The following is a 14609-nucleotide window of genomic DNA, read 5'->3' as shown; positions in this document are numbered from 1 at the left end:
CTCCAGGTGGCCATGGGCTGCCACATCCTTTGTCTCCAGGGGTTGCTTCACTAAATAAGGGAGCACCTCGTATGAGGAACAACCCATAGGCCCATGTGACTGGATGACAAAGCTAGTAAGGGAGAGACGGTCGAGGCCGGAAAGACAGCAAGGGGTTTAAATGGCAAATGGAGGCGTTTATACTGGGGCCTGGAGACAGAAGGGAGCCCCTGGAATGTCCTGAGGAGTGGGGGTGACCTGCCCAGACCTGCGCTGTCAGAAAACTGCTTTGGCAGCAGTGTGGAGACCTGAGGCAAAGAGCCAGGGATGAGTACAGTAGTCCGGGGGAGAGCTCAAGAGGGTCTGAACCACAGTAGCTGCTAGAGGAGCCTAGAGAAGGGGATGAACATGAGAGATGACAAGGTTTGGTGGTCATACAAATGACTTGCCCAGGGTCATGCAACTAGTCTATATTTGAACTCAGGATGATGAACCTTCCTAATTCCAGGCACTATGGTGCCCCCAGCTGCCTATATCTGTCTGCTGTCTTCTCCATTAATATGCAAGCTCCCCGAGAGCAGGGGAAATTTCACTTTTGTCTGGATTCCCTGCACTAAACACAGTGGCTGGCATAAAGAGTGGTGGTGGTAGTTGTAGCAGTAAATGCTGGTTGATTGATTAGCTGATTGGAAAAAGGGACAAAATGAATTCTTCTAGACATACTGCATAGGAGATGCCTGGATGCCAATCACACAGTTCAGGAGACAGACCAGGGCTGGATTTGGAACTTTTTCTCAACAAAATGACGACAGCACCAAGGGGAAGAGGTCGGATCACCAGGGGACAGAGAGGGCTAAGACTATGGGTAGGACACAGATGAAGATCCAGAAAAGGAAAGAAACTGAGGGGGGAGGAGTCAAACAGAGAGGAGCACCAGGAGAGAGCAGTACCACCAGACCAGAGGACGGAAGGCAGTCAACAGTCCTGGAGGCTGCAGAGAGATGGGAGGCTGAGCACCAAAAGGAGAGAGAAACGGCTTCAGAGAAACCTGGAAAGATCTGTATGAGCCAATGCAGGGTGAAGCAAGGAGCTACATGGTGCAACGATAGAGATCTGAACCCAAGTTCAAATCTGGCCTCAGACACTTCCTAGCTATATATCCTGAGCAAGTCACTTTACCTATCAGCTTCCATTTGCTCACCTGTAAAATGGGGACAATCACAACACCTACCTCCCAGGGTTGTTATGAGGACTGAGATAATATTTGCAGTCCTTAAAGCACTATATAAGTGCCAGCCATCATTATCAGGAAGAACAATTTATACCACGTCAAGGGCAGCTAAGTGGCATCATCCAGCTGGGCAGTGTCTGAGGCCAGATTTGAACTCGGGTCTTCCCAACTCCGGGCCCAGTCCACTGAGCTGCCTGCAAAGGCATCGAGATTTCTGAAGCAGTTTAACTAGAGAAAAGTGTTTAAGAAACAAAACTTTAAAAGAACTTCTCCCACCACTGACCTCACACTGCCCTCTCTAAAGTGCGCAGGGATTGACTCAGTGACCATCTAATGCCTGGCCCACCCTCACCCTTTTAGACTCTGCTAGGTGGCCCCTTCCCCTCCCTTGCTGCCGTGGCAGGGCTCTCTCTCCTGAGCTTCCTCCTCCCCATCACATCACAGTGGGACAGGCTTCCATTCCATTCTCCCTCACTTGGTGACTCCCAGATCTACAGACATAGCCTCAGTCTCTCCCAATCTTTTGTTTCAGACTCTGATGCCCTGGGAGCAAGAGTTCATTCCTCATCTTGGCATCCCCCAGGCTCTGGCACACAGAAGGGACTGGATGCTGGTGGCTGACTGAGCCCCTGTCCCTATGACTCTGGGAAGGGCAACTGCCTCCTGGGCAGAGAGCCTGGCTAGTGCCAGCAGTGGAATCTGGCATTCTCTGTGCCCTCCAGATGGACGTGTGACTGTAGGAAATAAAGGACCCCGGAGGCCGGCCTGAGCCAAGCTCCTATCCATCACACCCAGAAACAAATGTGACATGGCCATGGGATGGCTGTGGCTCCCTACTGCCGACAGGATCAAGTATAACTCCTCTGCTTGGCTTTTTTTTTTTTTTTTTTAATTTTATTTCAAACCCTTAACTTCTGTGTTTTGACTTATAGGTGGAAGATTGGTAAGGGTAGGCAATGGGGGTCAAGTGACTTGCCCAGGGTCACACAGCTGGGAAGTGTCTGAGGCCGGATTTGAACCTAGGACCTCCCGTCTCTAGGCCTAGCTCTCAATCCACTGAGCTACCCAGCTGCCCCTCTGCTTGGCTTTTAGAGCCCCCACTCCCTGGCAATCCTGTCCCTGGAGCCTTCTCTCCAGTCCTTTCTCAGGACACTCCATCTCCCTTCTCCAAGCCTTTGCACTGGCTGTCCTTAACACTGAAATGCATACTTCTTTGCCCACCTCGAGAGCCTCTTCTCATCCTTAAACCTGTGACTCAAGCATCACCTTCTGCAGGAAGTCTTTCTAGATGCCCCCCAAAGCTTCTATTTACCCATATTCCCTTGAGACTCCGACCCTCCTGCCCACAGGAACCTTGGCCTCAACCAGTCTGAACTCTGGCACAGGCCTTTCCCTTAATCTGGCCTGAACAAGGCCTCCCCTTGCCCTTCCCCACCATGCGCTCCCCCTTTTCTAGCTCCCCTCTGTGTGCCATTGGCTCCCAGAGGCTGTGGCCTGTCCTTCTCTGTGGTGGTATTTGGGTCCTTGGGGCCTAGCACAGTGCCTGGCACCAAATAAGCACTTCCTGGACGTTCTCATCATCTCTTTGAGGCCGCCCATGGGATTGCTGCTGGTCCCCACGTACGAAGTTTTTACTGATCCCGAACAACCCCGCCAGGGTCAATAGCACTCCTTCAGGGCTTTGGAGACACTGCCAAGAGGAGTAGCAGGCCCTTTACACACCCTTCTGTGACTAGTTTCACTTAATTTCCAGCTAAACTGGACAAGCCAGGACAGACCCTCCATCCCCTTCCTGGGGGCCCAACAGCACCACCTCAGAACATACCAGAACACAGGGGGGCTCTAAGGAGACAGGACGAGGAAAATGTACCTTTCTGCAGGTCCTCCTTGAGTGACTTCACCTGCAAGAGTAGAGGGCTGAAAGGAAAGAGACGAAGAGCTGAGACACCCTGAGCCAAAACCCCGGGTCCTCTGGCCAAGGACCAATACGCAGAATTGATTCTAAATGGAAAGTAAAGGGTTAAAAACAAAAACTATCTTATGGCAGAATGGACAGTGCTGCCCTGGGAGTCAAGAGGATCAGAATTCAAATCCAGCCTGCTTCATCCCTGGGCCTATCCCTCTCCTGCTCGGGGAGGGCTTCCAGGCTCTGGGGAGCTGGCAATGACCACCTGCTTTGGCTACAGGAGTGTCCTCCCTGGGAGTGCTCCACACAAATGAATCACAAAGGAGTAGGAAACCAGAGCCTCGGATCCTGGACCCTGGCAGACACCAGGAGGGGAGCAGATGAGCCTGAAGCTGCATCCATGAAACCACGAGGTTTTCCTAGCCCATTCTCCCTTGTATGCTCTGCAGCTGTGATTCTGTCTGGGTGGGACACTCACCCTCCAACCCCCAAGGCTCATTCGAGGCTTGTCCCAGGGAGTTGGAGAATAAGTGACTGGCCCAGGGTCACAGGGCTGGTGAATACCAAGAGCAAGATATGAATCCAGGGCTGCTGCTTCTGAGGTCAGCCCCCTACTGACTGGGCCCGCCATCTCTGAAAGTCTTCTATTACTGTTCCTAAGCATCTCCCTGGGCCTCTGCTGGGGCACTAAGCTCTGCAGAGATTCCCCAGATCCAAGCACCCCAGGCTCCCGGCCTCACCTGATCCTCTTCGGGCTTCCCCCTCCCCCAGGACTCCCCCAAACTCATGCTACTTGCTCTGGGAACAGAAATCGAATCAATCCGGCTATTCTTGGAAGGGAGGAATCTGTCCCTAACCTCCTGGCTCCAATGGCTATGCTAGTGGCTCTCCCAATGTCTACTCCCTCCCCTGGCCACCGTTCCCTGGACATGCTCCTCCTCTATTAAAAAGGACACTCCTTGAGGCCAGTCTGAGGCTGCCTGACTTCCATATCTGGGCTCCATCAAGACTCTCTCTTTCCTTCTTCATTCCTTCCTTCCTCACAAGCTCTCTGCTCAGCCGTGATGTGTTACCACTAACGGAAAGCAGGGACAAACGGCCGGGGTCTGAGGCTGAATTTGTACTCAGGTCTCCAGACTCAGGGCCTGCTGCTCTTTCCCCTCTCCTCCCCCATGACATAAGTCCAGATTCTCCCAGGCAGGCAGAAAGGCCAGCTGAATATTCCCGGCCAATCTCCAGACATTAATACTTCTATTTATTGAGACACCCCCCCGAGGCTGCAGCATCCCTCGTCCATCTTCTGGTCCAATCATGTAACCTGAAGCCAGTGGGCCTTCCCTGCCTGGCGCTGGTGAAGGGAAGAACTTACCTGTACTCATCATTGGGGTGTGCGATCTCCACGATGTCCCCCAGCTTGATCTGGGGGAACACTTTGGGATTCACCATGAGCTCATCATCTGCAAGGCAAAGCAGACAGTCTCACCAGCGAGTCACACAAAAAAATCAAAAACTGGCCACATGCCCCACCAGAAGAGCTACAATTGAGAGGGGGCTTAAACAGGGCTTCCCTCCCACAGCCCAGGCAACTATCACCCCACTTTACAGAAGAGGGTACTGAGGCTCCAACATGCAGAGACTCAACAAGGCACAGCGCCAGGGGCCGAACCGAGCAGCCCAGGGTCTGAATCTAGGCCGAGGCACAATCTAGGCAGAGGAAGATTTCAGGAGCACGTTGGTGGGGGCTCTGGACCCCCTGCTTGTCTCCCTCTCAGATCCCCACAAAAGAGAAAGCCAACAATTGGGGGCAGCTGGGTAGCTCAGTGGATTGAGAGCCAGGCCTAGAGACAAGAGGTCCTAGGTTCAAATCCAGCCTCAGACACTTCCCAGCTGTGTGACCCTGGCAAGTCACTTGACCCCCATTGCCTACCCTTACCAATCTTCCACCTATAAGTCAATACACAGAAGTTAAGAGTTTAAAAAATTAAAAAAAAAAAAAGAGAGAGAGAGAAAGCCAACAGCTGGAGCAAACTGAGAACCAGCCAAGGGAAGGAGGGGTGACTGGGGTCATGGGGGAGAAAACCACAGCATCTCCTCGCCCTGGCAAGACCACAAACAAAACTAGCCGAGGCAGGCTGGCCTCTCAGAAAAAGCCGGGGGCACAGGCCGCATGACTAAGCAAGTCACGACTCCTCTGGGCCTCCGTCTGCTCCCCTGTAAAATGGAGAATAGCCCCTGCCTGCCCGGCCTCCTTCCCATCGGTCGTGTGATGAACACGTTGAGGCCAGATCTAAAGGGGCCTCAGGTCTAAATGCAGCCAGCAGCGAGGAGGCAGAGTCCCACGCAGGACCCACTGAATGCTTCCTTTCGGGGCTGGCATCCCAGGCACCCTGCAGCAAGGTCACTTGGGTGAATGGGGATAGATAGGAAGCTTCGACCCCCAGGCAGCTTCTTCCCTTCCACAAGGAGCTCACGGGACTAGAGCAGCTCAGACCTGGTGCTAACTTCCTCTATCCTGGGCCTCCTACACTGGCCTTGAAGATCACACAGAAAACTTGGCCAATATTTAAATTTTGACTGTTTTGAATATTGGGCAGCAAGGTAGCTCAGTAGATAGAGGGCTGGGTCTGGAGACAGGAAGAGCCAAGTTCAAATCATCCAGCCTCAGACTCTACCCAGCTGTGCGACCTTGGGCAAGTCACCTAACCTCTGAATATCTAGAAGACAGCAAGGTGGCTCAGTAGATAGAGGGCTAGGTCTGGAGTCAGGAAAACCTGAGTTCAAATCTGACCTCAGACATTTCCTAGTTGTGTGATGCTGGACAAGTCATTTAACCTCAGAGAAGGAAATGGCAAACCACTCCAGAAAAGAGTGCCAAGAAAACTCTGCAAGTGGCTCTGGTCCAAGGGGCCAAAAGGGGTCAGACACAAATGAACAACTACTATCACACACGTCTCCCCAAAAGAGATTTCCCCTGGCTCATCATGGCTTGATTTATGGCATGGGTTAATTCCTCATCTACAGAGTTAGACAAAGATGGTGGAGGGCAGGGAATGAAATGTAGAGGCAGGACATCAAGTGAGAAGGGAACCCTCTCTTTCCATGAAGGAGGAGGCTGAAGCTCAGAGGGCCAGTCACTTGCCCAAGGTCATGCAGCTTCTGAGTGGCTGAAGCAGGGCTGCCACCAGAGCCCATGCTCTTTCCAACTTTCCGCAATGCTCCATCTCTCCTCCAAAAGCCAAAAACAAGATACAAAGGACTTGATTGTCCCACAAACACACAGAATCTTCGAGCTCAGGGACAGTCAGAGCCCCAGCCTCTCTTGGGCAGAAGGAAACCAAAGGCCAGGGAAGTGGAGAGAGGCCCAAGATGCTGGCAGTCAGGCCAGGCTGGAGGTCTCTAATTGTCAATCACAGGCTCTTCCTACTCCATCCCTTGCTTCCTCTCATCCCCAAACCAGCCAGATTCAATCCAATTCCACCTTTATTAGAGCTTCTGTGTCTGTACAAGTCACACAGCACTGACAAAACACCTACTGTGAGGCAGGCCTTGTGCTCAGCTCTAGGATACAAAGAGGCCTTGACTAACAGGAGCTCATGGTCTAGCAGGGTTGGGAGACAACGGTGGACAACCAAGATCTAGGCAGGATGAATGGGGGGTCTCAAAGGGAAGGCTCTGAGATTAAGGAGGAATGGGAAAGGCATCCTTCAAAAGGTGGGACCAAAGGGGAGATTTAACGGAGGACGTGAGACAGAGATGTGGATGCGTGGGGGACAGCCAGAGAAAATGCCTGCATCAAACAACAGAGCAACAGGCCTGAGAGACAGCCAGCAGGCCAGTGTCACCAGGACTATAGAGTACTTAGGGGTAAATGAGGAGCCAAAATGAAAAGGCAGGGAAAGGAGAGAGAATGAAGGACTTTAAAAGTCAAAGAAAGGAGTTAATATTTATATAAATTTAATATAAGAAACATAAATAACATAATTTAATAATTAATGATAATCATTTATCCTCTAGGTAATAGGAAACCAGCCACTGAAATGGTCATGGTCAGACCTGAGCTTTATTGAGAGCTTTATCAATCTGACAGCTGAGTGAGGAGAGACTTGGGGCTGGAGGACCAACCAGGTGGCTACTACAGTGCTCCAGGGATAAAAAAAAGCAAATAGTCCCAACCCTCAGGGAGGAACAAAGTTTGGCAAACCCAAGGCAATCTGAGGTGAAAGAGGACACTGGTCATGGTACATGATAGAGGCAGAAGCAGAGACAGGAAGGCTGATGTTGGGTTACACCTGGGCTAGCCGCAGGTACACACACAGGAAGACCCAAAGCCTCTTTCATGATCCAAAGAAAATTGTTATAAAGAAAGAGAGAGGGTCCTAAGGTGATATGGATATCTAGTGAGGTGGATGTATCTTTGTATTCTCCCTAGGTGCTGGTGATGGGGGAACACCAATCCCAATCACCCTTGCTGGTTATAATTCCCCTTTCAATAATAGTTGCCCAGGGAATGACCCCAAAAGGTTAGGTGGATGGATAACCCTTTCAGGTCCAACCTGGGGTTGGATCAATTATTAATATTGGGCTCTGATTAGCCTTGGATCATGTTTGGTATCTGACTGCATTTGCTCCTTCCCCAAGGGTCGTGATATAAAGACCACTCAGGAAGGTACTTATTAAACACTCTTTAGCTATAATCTAAATCAGGAAAGGATAATCAGGATAAGGATTGGGATTGGAGACCCTGTCAATCTAATATCTATAATCTATAATCACTTAGGGCTGGAGGCTATTGATTTAGTAAAGCTAGAGCTATTGTTCTTCACAACCCCTCTGGCCCAGCTTGGCCACTGCCAAACCAGAGAAAGTGACCACTGTTGATTCAGCTGTATTGATGATGTTATTCTCTCAGCTTCTCACTATCCCGTGTTTGGTGATGTACTAGCCCTCACAGCCTTCAGGAAATATTCAGTTCCTACCCACCCTCTGCTTCTTACCTCCCAGACTCCCTTCACTACTCAGGGACCAAGAGATCTAAAGATCTTAGGACCAAAAGACCAAAGACCAAAGACCAAAGACTCCCTCCAGGTGGCTGTTAGAGGTATTTATACTCCCAGGCCAACCGACTTTGCCCCTGGCTCACGGTATCTGGGAACATTCCAATCTCTCCAACTGCCTCCCTTGTCAATCAAGGTGACATCCAACCTTTCTCAGGATTGGAATATAACAAAATTTACTAGATGGAAGCCAGGAGGACCAAAGGCACTTATGAGACTCAACTGCTCTGGGACCCAGGTTCCTCATCTATAAAATGGGAATGCTAAAAAACACTTACCTGTCAGGAGGGATGAAATGCTCAAACAAGATAATGTACATAAAACCTTGGTGAATTCAAGAGCTTGATGTGAATGGAAGTTGTGATTATATGATCATTATTAGTTGTAAACAGATTAGTCATGAACATTTCAATGCAATCAGGAAACTCCAACATTGTACTGCCCAATCACTGGGCATTGGGGACATTGGCCAATTCACAGACTGCCCTTAAAAATCTCATCCAAGTAGGTCCCTATGCTGAAGTCCAGGTCACTGCTCCCAAAGCCTTTGGCAACATTCTAGAGTCAACAGATACTGGCCCTTGAGGCTACCTTTCCTCCCTCTGGGGCCCTCCCCCATACCCCAGAGCCAGGGGATGCTCACCGCTGCCCCCAAATCCCTTCTTGTGTATGACGAGCTTGTAGACCTTGTTGGTCCTCATCTTGGCACGGTGCTTTCTTCAACTGCTCCAAGCTGTATCCTGAGAAATCATCATGCCTCTCCCTGCCTTCAATAAAGAAACAAATAGATATTTTCAGACTCTTTAGTAACAAAGTGGCTGGTCTAAGAAAAATGAGCTCAGGGACAGGGGCCAGCATTTGACTCAACCTGCCATGACAGAGCAGATGCCTGATACAGCAAATTTATCCTTGGCAAGTAGCTGCTTTATCGACATACTTTATAAAGGCTGTATAGAATGGAGGAGGAAGAGGATGCTAATGATGACAAGGAGGGCTGGCATTTTATGGGAGAAAGAGTTTTAGGTTAGAAAAAAATCAAGGAAAAAATCAAGGCGAAAGCTAGGTGGCTCAGTGGATACAGCCAGGCCTGAAGACAGGAGGATCTGAGTTTGAATCTAGTCTCAGACATTTCCTAACTATGGGACCCTGGGCAAGTCACTTAACCCTCATCATCTAGCCCTTACTGCTCTTCTGCCTGGGAACGGATACACAGTATCTAAGATGGAAGGTAACGAGCTAAAAAAAAAAGAAAAAACTCAACATATCAACTAACACATTGGTAGAAGCCCATTTTGTGGTAACAAAGAACAGAAAAAGACCATCCCCATCAACTGGGGTATGACTAAACAAATTATGAATGTAATGGAATATTCCTGTGCTATAAGAAATGACGTTTGTGATAGAGAGAAGAATAGAGAGATCTCTATGAACTGATGCAGGATGAAGAAATTACAAAGATCAGGAAGGACTAGAAAGAAGGGTAAAGAGAGGCATCCCAATTCCCACCTTGGTGAAGGAAAGGGATGTAAAAGGACTGCACAAATCTGGCAGATTTTCAGATTTCTTCGACTTACTGATAAGGAATGATTTTTCATTTTTTTCAGTCATTAAAATATATCTGTTATAGGGGAATGAGGAAGAGGAGGAAGGATGCTGGAGAAATTACAATGTTGTAAAAAAAAAATCAATAAATATGTTTGTTTTTTTTCAAGTCCTCTACATGGAGTTAGCAAACCTGGAGTCCCAGTTCTGGCACACAGGCTGTGTAACATCCAACAAGTCACTTCTCTCCCTGTAAACTCAGTTTCCCACCCTGTAAAATGAAGATGATGATAGCCGTGCAACCTCACTCTTCACAGCATTGTTGTGAGGAAGAGATGACATGGAAGTTAAGGATTTGGCAAAACCCAGAACATTATATAAACACAGTTTATTCTTGGTACTCCATTGAGGTCACATGTGTGTGCTCTAGGAAGGAGTATCAGGCTTGGGCCTAGAAAGCCTTGGGTTCACATTCTGGCTCCAACACAATAGCTGTGTGTCATTGGGCAAGTGGCCCAAAATCTCTGTGCTACCAGAGTTTCCAGAAGATACGTCACAGAGAAGCTGTAAATTTGCCTGGGTGAGAGGAATTCCCTCCTCATCTGAAACAACAGGGACAGACTGAAAAAGAGTGTTTTGCTTTTGTTTTTTTATTTGAGGAAACACTGATTAGCAGGGCATATCCGCCATTGCTCTATGATGTATATAATCTTAGAGGGTGGCCCATGACACTCAAGAGAGTGACTTCACTGAAAGATTAAGTGCCCAAGGTCACAAGATGACTAGATATCCTAGATGGGACCAGAACATGAGCCTTCTGGACTCCCAGGCCAGCACTGACCCTAAATGCTGGATCTAAAGAAAGAAATGTGCGTCTGTATATGTTTGTTTTTTTACTTATTTTATGGGCATGTATATCATCATTATCACCTGTCACTGAGTCGAAGAATCAGAGGAAAGTCTGCAGCCTAATGGGAAAAAACCACAGGAAGAAAAAGGAGGGGTCAAAATCAGCACCAGTGAAAGAAATGTCCACTCTGATAAAATCATTAAATCCAGAAGGATCATGAGACACAGGAAGGGACATCAGGACATCACAGTTCATCTAGTAGTGGCCCTCATTTTACAAATGACTCAACTGAGGCCTATGGCCATGAGTAGCCAAGGTGGGACAGAACACAGGTCCTGGCTTCTACTCCAGGTTTCTTTCCAAGTCTATGCTTCCAAATATTTTGTTTGAGTCCAATTGACAAGAGCAAACCATTGACATCCTGGTAAGGCAGAGTTGGAACAAGCCTCAGCTATCTATCACCAGGCTCCAGGGCTTTCAGTCTGGGGTCTGCAAGCATTTTTTCTCAGTATATCCATAACTCTATTTCAATAGAACTTATTTCCTAGCAATGGTGTGTATCTGATTTTATGCCTTTAAAAAACACAAGAAGGAAGGCCCAGCTGGACCAAAAGACCCATGACATTAACCATGTTAAAAAGCTCTATCCTAGGGGAACCCCCTTATTTTGTAGAAATTCCACTGAGGTCCAAAGAACTCGCCCAAGATTCCACAGACATTCAAACACAGGTACTCTGGCCCCAAAGGCTGTCTCATCTATCGAGATCAAATCTGTAGGTACTATGGAAAAGGGAAAGGGCCTGGGTGGCTTCCACAGGATCCCAGAATATCTTTGCAGGCAGGGGTCAAGAGGTTAACCCCCCCTTATCTCAAACAGGGCACTCATGCACTAGGACCTTCTCCCAACTCCAGGGAGTGCTCTTACCGACTCCCTCTGCACCCCCAGCCCTTGATTCTCCCCCTCCATGTCCTGTTTGTCACTCTATAACACAGAAATGTGCCCATGTATGCCCACCTCTATACAAAGGACAGAGAGACCCTCAGTGTAATGGGTGCTTGTTGGTTGAAAAAATGTCAAGAGCTGGAGGAGGCTTTGGAGATCCTTTAGCCTGGGAACAAGGGCCCTCTGAGGCCTTCTATGCCCAGCCTCCCTCCACAGGAGCTCCTTCTGCCCTGTCCCCACAGGTGAGTAGGTATTCCAGGGCAGCCCACAGCACTCAAAGACAGCTCCCCTGGGTAGTGAGATTTCCTGACATCCAACCTAAAGTGGCTCCTGTATAACCTTCCTCCCATGGGTCCTGATTCTGCCTTCCAGCGCCCAAGTGTACTTCCTCTCCTGATCCCCCATCATTGTGGTGCCTTGCCTCCCTCTGGGATCACCCCAATAATCCTGACCGGATCTCACTTGTGCAGAGATGTTTGTCTCCTCCCATTAGACTGGGAGCTTATCAAAGGCTGGGACTAACTTTGTAACTCCAGTGCTTAAGTGCCAGCACCTAGTGGGCACGTAATGAGCTAGCTGGCACCTTCCCTCATCTCCTTGTTTGTCCTCAGCTGTCACCCTCCCACTAGGTTGGATTCCCCCGGGGCAGGGCTGGGTGGACACCACAGCACCAGACACACAGCAAGCACTTAATCAATGCATGAAATCTGACTGTAGGTACTTTCCCTCTAAGAGGATCTCCCATTCACCACTTGGTTATCTCCCACTAGACTGGATGCCCCCAGGGCAGGACTGTGTGGGCACCAGAGCACCTGGCACATTCCGACAAGGAGGAGGGGGAGGAACGCCCCCTCCCCACTGCCAGGGGAAGTGGAGTGCCAGGCCAGCCCCTGCCTCCATCTCCTGAGCAGGCCCCACCAGTAAGCACTGGCTGAGTGCCTGCTGCCTGAGATCCTCCCGCCGCTCCCATTCTCCAGGTGCTGGGTTCGAGTCCCAGCTCTCGAGAGGTCACGTGGCGTCCGTGAAGCAGGGGGTGGGGGAGCAGGGAGCGAGGGATCGGGCCTCAGTTTCCCCAGAAGCCTGGCACTGGGGGAAGGGGGAGCGCAGAAGGGCCGGCGGTCCGCACTCACTTGCTACTCTCTCCTTCTGTCCATCCGTCCGCTCCCGCCCGCCACGCTCTTTGGGGACCAGAACCCAGGTTCCACGGGCCGGCACTTGGGGTAAGGACCGCGTTAGTGCCCGCTCCTGCGCTCGCGCCCACACTCAGGCCCCGCCCCCTCCGCGCGGCCCCGCCCCTCCCGAGCTGCCTCCTCTAGCCAGCAGCCTCACTTCCTCATCCGGGGCTCGTAGGGGCTAGGGGGCGAGGCCGGGCGCCTAGATGCGGCCCCGCCTCTGCTTCCCGCCAAGCTGCCCATTGGCCGTGACTGAGCATGCGCATTGGAAGTTCTCTCGCTCTCTTCCCCTTCCCCATTTCCCTCCTCCTTCCTCCTGGTCCCCCTGTGATTGGGATGCGGACTCCTGGACCTTTGTTGTTGTGGCTCACTTTTGTCCGACTCTACGTAACCCCTTTGGGGTTTTCTTGCCATAGATCCTAGAGGGGACTGGTTTGCCTTCTCCTTCAGCTCATTTTACAGAGGTGGAAACCAGCCAACTGGGTTAAGCGATTTGCCCTGGGTCACACAGGAAGTCACCTAGGGTCACCTAGGAAGTAGGCGAGGCTGCACTCAGCGCTTCCTGCCTCCCGACCTAGTGTTCTATCCCTTGTAGCACTCAGCTGCCCGTCCTGGACCTTAAAAACACAGAACTGACGAACTCCCGGAGTTTAGAATTAACCCAACTAAGCAACAAACTTCCTGGTAATGGGAAAATCTAATTAAAGGAGGAAAAAAAAGGTTAAAGGAGGGAAACGTCCATCTATGTGTATCCAACAAGCCACATTTTCATTGCTGTAATGAAGAAAGAATAAAAGGAGTCAGAACATTCACAAGCTCATCAGAAACCCAAAAAAAGAGCATGTAAATGCATGAGCTCAAATGTCTGTGCACAAACTCAGAGGTTGGGAAAAAGCAAGGTGAAGTAGAGGGATCCATTCGCCCTCAGAAGCACCCAGGAGAATTGAATGGATATAAGCAAAGCCGGGAAGAGGCCTCAGAAGACAGAGAGAGAGAGACTGGTTGGGTGAAAGAGAGAAGGGAATATTAAGAAGAGAGACTCGTGAAAATGTAAGAAATGGGGAGAAATCAGGTCATGGCAGCTGGGCGAAGATTAAGTGATAGTAGTGAAAAACAAGGGATTTTCATCATCAGACCATCATTCATCACAAGACCACCCAGGCAGAAAGAAATAAGGGATGAGAAATTTGGGAAACATTACAAACATGGGCATCAGCCATGACTACGGATTGAAGGAGGACTTCATTTTTACCCAGACATCATCTAGAGCAGGGGTCGGCAACCTTTTTGGCCAGGAGAGCCATAAACGCCACATTTTTTAAAATGTAATTTCATGAGAGCTGTACAGTGCTCCCAGTGCGGCTCCTGTAACAGCTCCTGAAAAAAAAAAATGGACTTTATGGCTTCTGCAGAAAGAGCCATATGTTGCCAACCCCTGATCTAGAGCCACATTTCTCACTATCAATACCCCTCTCTCTACCCTATATCTCTGTCTGTCTCTCTTTATCGCTAGCTGTTTCTCTGTCTCTGTCTCTTCCTCTCTGCCTCAGTCCCTGTGTCTCAGAGCATGGCTCTTCTCAAGGCTCTTAAGCTCAGATTCCTGAACTGTATCAGGGTCAGAGGACAGCAAACGATCAAGATAATGGTAGTAGTCTGACCTGCCTGGCAAAAAAATTGTATTCTGTCTGCCCTTTGAGGTGCCTTGCCAATTAATGCTAGACTAGCTTGCCCGTTCTATGAGTGGTAGCTGGTGGGGACTCCAGGCTCCTTTTCCATAGGAGCCACTTCCCTGAATGATGGGAAATTAAGGAAAAAACTAAATAATGACATTCTGAAATCACAAATGGAAACAATTCCAAAGAGACAGAAAAATGGAATTTATCCCAAGAGACCAATGTGGATAACAACTAACTTAGATTAGAGGTCTGGATA

At 49.6% G+C, this 14609-nt stretch overlaps 1 protein-coding gene across 1 annotated transcript in view; it reads right to left on the bottom strand.

The window, feature by feature from the left end:
- DEPDC5 (DEP domain containing 5, GATOR1 subcomplex subunit) overlaps positions 1-8888 on the bottom strand; it is a 119146-nt gene extending 110258 nt beyond the window's left edge. The window contains exons 1-3 of the mRNA XM_044656583.1: positions 8814-8888; positions 4486-4573; positions 3081-3127 (exon numbers count right to left, since the gene is read on the bottom strand). Coding sequence (XP_044512518.1) covers positions 3081-3127; positions 4486-4573; positions 8814-8871 — 193 coding nt within the window. The 5' untranslated portion in view covers positions 8872-8888. The remainder of the gene's footprint in view (positions 1-3080; positions 3128-4485; positions 4574-8813) is intronic.
- Between the last annotated feature and the right edge of the window lie 5721 nt (positions 8889-14609).

The sequence above is a fragment of the Gracilinanus agilis genome, chromosome 1 (assembly GCF_016433145.1).
Source record: "Gracilinanus agilis isolate LMUSP501 chromosome 1, AgileGrace, whole genome shotgun sequence".
NCBI classification, from domain to species: Eukaryota; Metazoa; Chordata; class Mammalia; order Didelphimorphia; family Didelphidae; genus Gracilinanus; species Gracilinanus agilis.
Note: the sequence above shows the minus strand (reverse complement) of the source record. Positions and strands in the feature narration are given on the sequence as shown.